General features: G+C 40.3%; 1 protein-coding gene across 1 annotated transcript in view; it reads right to left on the reverse strand.

Moving 5' to 3' along the window:
- Positions 1–9470, reverse strand: part of ANKRD13C (ankyrin repeat domain 13C) — a gene marked incomplete in the record, with an annotated part of 26902 nt that overhangs the window by 14713 nt on the left and 2719 nt on the right. The window contains 1 exon segment of the mRNA XM_072419465.1: positions 817–858. Within this exon segment, the coding sequence (XP_072275566.1) occupies positions 817–858 (42 nt within the window).

Consider the following 9470-nt stretch of genomic DNA (forward strand, 5'->3'; position numbering starts at 1 on the left):
GTATTGTATGAGGTAGGGGATGTGGTTTTCAGCATGGATGTATGACCTACAACCCTAATGGACTAAAATCCCTAAGAAAAGAGGTCTAGCTGTTCTGCAGCATATAGGCTGTCCCACACAGTACCAGATATAGTATGTTTTTGAAACGTAGGACTTCCTTAAAAGTGACAACGTCCTTGCGGTAAAATGACAGGCTATGTATAAACAGAAGGGCAAAGCGAGCTCCAGTGAAGGGGAACTGCTGCTCTGGCTGCACAGCATGATGAAGCATTAAAATACCTCGCCAACCAAAATTCTATTTTTCATGTGGCAGAGTCAGGAGTTTTACAGTTATGCAAAGTTTTACAGTATGTGCATGCAGATGGTCTATATATCTGAGTGGTGGAATGGAATATACATCAGTGCTCAACCCAGAACTTTTTTTGAGCTGGGTGGGAAGAAGCTGTAGGTAGGCGTCAGTCCCTGTATTGTGACCCAACTAATCAGTAACCACACAAAAAGAGCGTGTGGTTGCTGAAAAGTGCCGGGTGGTGCGCCCTGTTAAACAGGGCTGGGGAGAACACTGTACATCACAAACAAGCGACTGACGATGCAAATAATTTATTAAGAAAGTAGAAGTAAATAAATTATTCAGATTCTTTTACAAATTTGTAAAGTTTGGGGGGACAGGACATACGCAAAAAGTTAGATGTAATATTTTTGGGCTCAGATTAGCCTATAAGAGACCGCAGAAAAGTTCTGTTGTCCGCATTTATGAATGTCGCAGCACAGCACAGGAAAGATGTTAAAAAAAAAAAAAAAAAAAAAGAAACTTGCCTTTGTTGCCCAGCATCACAGCGAGATGTAATGGAGTATTTCCTGCAGAAAGAAAACACAAAATTAGGTAAGAAACTATGCAAATAGTATAGCACTTCAAAACTAAAACGTTCTATAAAAAAATCTTTGCTTAACTATTGCTGAATGAAGATTCATAAATTTTCTGTGAGGGTGACATTCTTCCCAATGGCCAGCAATGCAAGAGACATTCTTCCCACTGACCACCAGGCTAATATACTGTGAATGAAGTAATAATACCAGACATGAAGGTTAATTGAAGGGTTCCTGCATGTTAAAAGGTTGAGAAAGGCTGTACTAGACACAGAAAAAGATGAAGGCAGCAGAAAAGAAATGTTTTATTTTTGTGAGGTGGTGGGGGGTGTTCTAAGACACTAATGCACACTATGCTATGCTTACTTACACGTTTCACCACGATACATTCAGGTAAGGTTTACATTAAGCTGATAACATTCTTATGTGATAAAAAAAACCCTTTAAAAAGATTACCTTTTTTTTTTTTTTAAAGACAGGCTTCTCTTTCAGCAAGAAAAGAATGAAGAAGATGAAAGGCGAGCAGGCAGCAATTCTAAACATAAGTACACATTCCAATGTCATGGAGCGCAAGTCCTAATTAACAGGTTGCTACTAAAGGAAATGAGAGAACCTTATTGAAGGGTCCATGAAAAGCCTAAGAGGGCTATTCACATATTGAGGTTGACAGATCTGGGGCAGCAAAGACGAGAGGTATTCTGATCAAACTTTAAACAGCATTTTATATAAATATTTCAGGTAGGGAGAAGGAAAAATTATTCTTGTTTCACATGGTACATCTGCTCAAGAAAGCATAAAGGAAGAATATGAAAAAACATATATTGAATCCATGTAGGTTAACCCCGATCGTCCTTGCTTGAAGCTGCTCCAGACAGAGAGACACGAGTGTCCCGAGTTAGCCGACATCAGAGCCAGGCTACAGCTAGAATACAACTGCTGCTGGTTGCTGATGAAGAGTTACACTTATTAGAACAAAGATTTTTATGTTTCGGTGCGCAAATGGATTTTAAGTATAATTATGGGTATAATAAAATGATGCCTAAACCTCAGACATATGTTGTGATATTCAGTGTGGACTCCAGGTCCTTTGACTTTACAATTTTATTTTAATACTTTGAGTCTCTGACCTAGAAGTAGCCGAACAATCACAGAAGCAAAAGTTTTAGGAGACATCAGAAAAGAAAATCTGAATGTTTCATAGTGTAACATTTATTCAGAAGCAACTGACAACATCCTGGGTGAATCATTCAGTCCAAACATGTTCATAATTTATGTAGTTACTTCTTTATGAAGGACCTTAAATCTATGTGTGTAAAAACGCAGAACGTTGCTTTGTTGTAGATATGTGCTCCTTTCAGATGCACTGTAACCCCACAGTACAGAAACATGTGACAAGAGGCTGTACACCTCCACATGCAATTGTCCATTAAAATTTCTATTAACCGGTATTCTCCCCACAAATTTAATATCCTGGGTGGGACGAAACTAGGCCGGTGGTGGCCCCTGTATTGTGACTCAACAACAGCCGGGTGGTCACTGAAAAGTGTCGGGTGTTACACAAAATTGTCTTACTATTGAACTTTACTTGAGATGGGTGAAAGCATTGGAGCTCTATAGGCAGGTGATAATGCCAGCTTCCTAGTCTAGATTTGTACCTTAGGTATAGGGGCGAGTTCCTAAAGGTTACTGGAAAAAAAAAAAAAAGATTTTTACACGAAGATACATTTTTACGTGCACTTGTAACGAGAGGAATATAGAGGCCATCACGGACTTGCAGAATGCTAGTTACACGGCTGCGTCTGGCTGTAACCTTGTTGTTCTCCTGTGATCACACCCATGATGGTTACAATTCAGGTAAGCTTTGCACAGCAACTTCCTACCCTTGGCCACAACATACAGGGGTAAATCAAGCTAAAGTTAGAAAATGGGATTTTCAATGTTTTTTTTTTTTTTCAATGTAGTCCACAGACTTCTCAATGCACTTGCACCATCTGATTGAAAGTGCCTGGTGGTGAAATATTCAGCCTACGTATTACTGGTAGCATTTATACGCTATTGATTCTTGGCTTGACTCACACTTGTTGTTCCATAGATTCACAATCTGTAGCAACTAAACCTTCAAACTCCTTGTACACACTCTTATTATCTCTCGTCTGGACTACCGTAACCTCCTCCTCTCTGGTATTCCACTAACCCAACTCTCACCTCTACAATCTATTAGGAATGCTGCAGCCAGGCTCATCCATCCTTTCCACCTACCTACCCCATACACAGACTTCCCACTGCTCCTCTTCTGCTACCTCTCCCTGTACTTTTCTTCATTAGCTTTCATTTCACCTTGGAATCAGATTCAAATCCCTCCACAGTTCTTGACCTTTGTAACCTGATGGAAAAATACTCCCCTAGCCGCTGTTTTTGCTCCTCCAATGACCTACTAATGACTTCCTCACTCATAACCACACACACGGCTCCAAGACTTTTCTAGAGCTGCCCCCACTCTCTGGAATGGTCTTCCTAGTCCTAATCAATTTGCTCCTACTTTCTACTCATTTAAAAGAGCGCTCAAAACTTATTTCTTCAAACTTGCCTACCCATCTTCTTCTGTCTTTTAAAACCCTCATTACTTCTCACCACTCCAAATCCCCTCCTATTGTGTGATACTTCCCCCAGCTCCTAGATTGTAAGCTCTTCTGGGCAGGGTCCTCCCCTCCTCCTGTGTCAAGGTCAGTCTCTCAACATGTACAGCGCTGTGTAATATGTTGGTGCTTTATAAATCCTTTTTAATAACCAACTAAATGCATTACAATTTGAATAGAATTTGTACTACTGTTGTGGAAGTATAGCCCAGTTTCCTAGAAAGCTGAAGCATCTGGCACAATTTACATTGACACGGTTTAGGAAGCTAAATGCGCAATGTGTGCACAGCACTTTGCCAACGGTGCCACAGTTATCACACAGGCACATTTGTACAAGGGTGGGAGGATTTCTCAGCCTGGGTATCAGTGCCGTAGCAATAGAGTACAATTCTGCGCAGGAAGACTTGGCAGTAAATCCATTATGTTTTAATTTAGGCATTTCTCTATGGGATACTTCGCACCATCGACTTTTAAAAGGCGGCTAACGGTTTCCTTCTCTCCAGGGTAATGCGGGATGTGAAAGCGCGCAACTCAATTAGTAAAAAGAATAAATGCAACATAGTAGCAATTTATTCAGCCCTGTGTAAGTGGGCCCATAGTCGCTGTGAATAAAAATAGTTCTGCTGCTTGGAGGGAATGTCACAGATCAGCTCAGCAAGTAAACAGTTTGAATGAACAGAAGGTTTCTGCACACAAGAGAAACTATATAAAAAGCAGCTCGGGGTGACTAATCCCGACTAACCGGAATATCCATGAATAAAAAAAACAAAAAGCTTGCTGCACCTTCTATTACTTACAAACAGAAAACTACATTTTTAGCAGTGCCACAATTTTATTTCAAATTAATAAATAACTTTCATGCTCCAAGCTTTATGCTGCCATTAGGTGAGAATGGCACCTCTCCTTACTGTACAACAAACCAAGCCAGGAGGCACCAAAGAATTTCTGAAACACTTTCCATCACCTAGACCAGCCTTTCTCAACCTTCAAAGATTATTAAAGGTTCCTAAAGCCATGAGCCCCCTACCACTGACACCAATGATCTTTTTGGCTATAAGGGTGATGATGTTCCCACTGACCAGCAGCCTATGGGGCATTCCTCCCACCGACCAACACAATAATACACCGAGATACACTGTGGATATAGTAATTATACAAAGGGTTCCCTGAGGACCTGAAAATTATTTCAAGGGTTTGCCCACATTAAAAAGGTCAAGAAAGGCTGACCTAGACTACAACTGTATACCCCAAGCTTTTTCTGGGAGATGACACCATGACCAAGCAATGAATAAAGATAGCCATTCAAGTGCTTAAATCCTAACCAAATTACAGAAATGTAATATATTAAAGCTAAACTATGTAAGGAAGAAGAGTAGAGGGAAGCATTTGTAGTCCAAAACAAGGTGAACAGCCTCTAAACTTGTAAGAATTGTCCTTATTGGTGCCAAATTATCTTGTTGTGTTAAGTGGTAGAATCACCCAGTTAATATTAGGGGGAAAAAAGAGCCTGAAAATGACAAACTTGTATTATTATTAATAAACAGGATTTATATAGTGCCAACATATTATGCAGCGTTGTACAATAAATCGGGGTTGAAAATAACGGATACAGACAGTGACACAGGAGGAGGGAAGGACCCTGCCCGAAGAGCTTACAATCTAGGAGGATAAGTTTCGATATAAAAGTTTTGTTTCAGGGTTTAGGCACACCACCATGTCTGAGATACAAATGCAAGCTGGAAAAAAAGTGCAGCAAGCCAGTTCTATAAAATCTGCCTCATTGCAATCCTGCACCTCGCTCTAGAAATCCAGTATAATTAAAATTGTTTTTATATTTCCTGCTAAACAGTGTTTTTATGTGAACTTTAGGCTGGGTCTACATGGAAGTATTTAAAAACGCATGTAAACGTTCCTACTGCGTTTATATGCACTTTTATTAGCACTTTAAAGCTTGGCTTTAAAACGCTGGAAAACGTCTATGCCGCGTTTCATGCTTTTACGTTTCAAGTGCTTATAAACATGGGAAAAAGCAGGGAAATGTCCCATTTAAATCAATAGAAGCATTTACCAGCGTTTTTGGGTGTTTTCTAGCGTTAACCCCGCTTTTTAGATAGATAACACTTATAAAGTGCCTCAAGGAAACGTCCTGGTGTAGATTAGCCTATTGGAATGCATGGAGATTTCAAACAAGGGCTTTTAAAGCCTTAGGTTAAACGCTGGGAAAAACGTCCGTATAGACTAAGCCTTAAGTCATAAAAAACAGTGTTTTTTTTATGATTTAATGCAAGTTTTTTTCTGCTATGTGATACTCCATCATGTATTACAACAATGGTCTGAGCTATGTTAGGCTAAGTCTACACGGACATTTTCCCCAGTGTTTAACCTGAGGCTTTAAAAGCCCATGTTTCAAATCCCCATGCATTCCAATGGGCCAGGACATTTCCTTAAGGCACGTTTATGAGCGTCATCTATAACATTGTTTGCAACGTTTAAAAAATTAAAACTGCTGGAAAACGCAAAAATATAGGAAAACATGGGTAAATGCTTCCATTGATTTCAGTGGGGTGTTTTCCCGCGTTTAAAAGGACTTGAAACATAACCGCGTTGAAAAAGTGGGAAAGCGCAGAAAAACACGGCATATATATTTTCCAGCGTTATAAAGGCAAGCTTCTAATAAAAGTTATTAAAAAGGTCTACGTAGACCCAGCCTTAGTAATGTGCACTGCCTCTTCTATACTTTGTATCTGAATGTGGTAATGATTGAACAAGCAGTCACTTGACTTATGCAAAATGTTTACAATGTGTCAATGTATAAAATTCCAGTAATTTCATTACAACATCACTAATAAGAAAAAAAATCCTCCACAAGAAAACACAGATCACATTTTACTAAACATCTCTATTGCTAGGCATACACTATACAATTTTCTCCTGCTCGATTTACGATCAACTTTCTTCTCTTTGGTATGTGGGCTCCTTTGGATCCATTCAGTGTTTTTGCTGAAATGATCACACGGACTATGGACGGTTTAAGTATTCTGCATTGTTCTGCTGAACACAACATCTGTCCCAGTTACTTTCTGTGGGGAAGTGGGAAGCTCCGCTTACTCTAACCACAAGATCACTTCCAGTTTTATAGCAGGAAAAACAAAGCAGCGAGCCAATCAGATTACCAGTGAATGGTTACAATGAAGCAATATCTTTATTCTTGACAAATTTTGAAAATAAGATGACTGCAAATTAAAAACAGGTGAAATGCAACTTTTTTCTCTTAGTCACCCAGTTCACAAGCTGCAGATATATCACTCCTATGAAATATATTAAATCAATGTTTGTGAATGCAACTAAGAACACAAGAGAGGCTGCATCTCAAATGAAACTGCTAAGAAGTCTGAACAAAATCAATAGAATACCTTGGAAGCCAGACAGAGGACTTTTGTTTCAAGGTCCAACATGTCTGAACAAGAAGTGTACTTTGAGTAGTCAATGTGTCTGAAATCCTGTAGATGTTTCATGCTGTTAACATTTAATGGATCAGAGCCCATGAAGGGATTCTGCTTATGTGTAAATGCTGGCTAAATCAGTCACTACTTATAAGTCCAGTGTTCAACCCAGATTTTTTTTTTTAAGCCGGATGGTAAGAAATTGTAGGTGGGTGGCAGCCCCTGTATTATGACTGAACTCTTCAGTAACCACCCAAAAACAGCTGGGTGGTCGTTGAAAAATGCTGGGTGTGCACCCAGCTAAAAGGGGCCGGGGAGAACACTGAAGTCTAAGGTAGAATCAACGTTTCTCAACCAGGGATCATCCAGAGGTTGTTAGGGGTTCTTGAGCAATGAGCAGTTTGTGCCATCAATCTTTTCAGGTATCTGTAATGCTTAGTAGACACGTTCAATATTTGCAGCGAAGACTGAATGAGCTCTGTACATACAGCACCGTTCTGGAGAGGGAGGAGAACAACGGCGTTCTCTCCTTTACTTGTATTACGATTGTTCATGGATTCGCCAGAATGGATGCATGAATGATGGGTCGGATGGCTGCTGTACACAGGCCAGATTCTTATCTGATACCAGCCCCGAGGTGATTGTCGGACGAGAATCATCTGATGCATGTACATAGCCTAAGGGTGACATTATTCCTACTAGCCAGCAAAGTAAGAGGAATTCCTCTCAAACTAACATACTGTGAGCTGTGGATATAATAGTTATAGCCGGGTTCCCCAAGACCTAAAGTTTTTCAAAGGTTCCCCTCTATGTGAAAAGATTGAGGAAACACGGATGAAAAACAAACAAAAAGCAACACAATCAATAATACCGCTGCAAAGAGGAAATAGACAAGAGGTGGACTTGGCCATTCCCAGTGTGACAACAAAATATTATAGGCCTTTGGCAGCTATAAATGTCTGTATTTAACCTCTAGCTTTATATTCCCAATGGAATACCAACAATAGACTGGAGTAGATTTTACATTCAATCACCCCTAATAATGATGGGTTAGGAAAGAAGAATGCTCCTGCAACTGAAGTGGCCACACTAAAAAAAAATTGAAAATAACCAGAAATGAAAACGTGACATCACATCTTTTGTACATCCTTTATAGTCTGTATATAAATGTACAAACGCACCCCTTTAAAAAAATTGCAAAAAGAGTCCGAAGGAGGAAATTATAATATATGATCTGGTGGACCGAGTGTATAAAGAATTATTTTTATAAATACACAAAACTGAAACACAGTTAGTTTAACAGAAAATATTAGACAGCAGCTTTACATATCAGATTTATTTAAATGAAGAGCGGAAATGTTCCTTATCTCTCGTCATCCTGCACCTCGCCAGGGTACTATAACTAATGTCTACCGAGCATGAATTTTACTGCTGCGCTTGCTTCTTCGCTCCATCACATCCATATAAAACGCTTCCTACACCAATAACAAATTCTGAGCTCAGTCTAGTCATTTAGAAGGATTCCCAAGACCAGAAATAAGAAATATTGCTGTTCTGAAGTACGGGCAGAGCGAACGGAGAAAACAACCAGCTTGACGTGGCTACAGATCATATTTGTGTTTGACAGCTAGTTAATTAGCGACTACAGTGGCATGTGAGTGTGCAAATATAACCAACAGAAAAACATCCCAGGGAAAAAAAAATATTTACTGTGCAACATCTGGCCAAAAAAACTGAAGCAGAACATTGAGAAGGTGCGCGTTGGAGGATATTTAGCTTTAGGTCATGACATGAGTACCTGGTACACCTACGTGTAAAAAACAAGCAGGAAATATAATTGTAAACATGACTCATTAGGGAGCGGTTCATAGATTATGACTGATCATGTCACCAATGTGGGACGCAAGGTAAAGGATTTCTCCTATGTGGTGCGGCCAATGGCAAATCCATTTCAAATTAATAATTCATCACCCCAACACTGGTCGGGTAAGGGGGAGCCTTCTGATCAAATAGGCAAAAAAGCAAAATCACAACTGCAATCCTGCAGATTTATAGCAAATCAAGTCAATGATAGCAATCTATGAACCAGCAACCTCCAGATCAGGGGTGTCAAAATCTGGCCCGCAACATCCTTTTCTCTGGCCCCCAAAGGAATCCTAAATATGAATTGCAGCTGGCCCGCTGCTGCATTGAAATAGTGTCGCTACTACAATTGCCGGCATCACTCGCGTCTATAGACCAGTGGCCTATGTGCGGCCCCGCATTTGACTGTTTTATAGACGCAGGGAATTGTAGTAGCGGCATCACTCACGTCTATGGACCAGCGGCCCGTCTGCCTATGCGTGGCCCCACATTGGACCGCTTTATAGACACAGGGAATTGTAGTAGCGGCATCACTCAAGTCTATAGACCAGCGCCCCCTCTGCCTATGTGTGGCCCCACATTGGACTGTTTTATAGACGCAGGGAATTGTAGTAGTGGCATCACTCACGTCTATAGACCAGCGGCCCCTCTGCCTGTGTGG

The sequence above is a fragment of the Pyxicephalus adspersus genome, chromosome 8, assembly GCF_032062135.1.
Source record: "Pyxicephalus adspersus chromosome 8, UCB_Pads_2.0, whole genome shotgun sequence".
NCBI classification, from domain to species: Eukaryota; Metazoa; Chordata; class Amphibia; order Anura; family Pyxicephalidae; genus Pyxicephalus; species Pyxicephalus adspersus.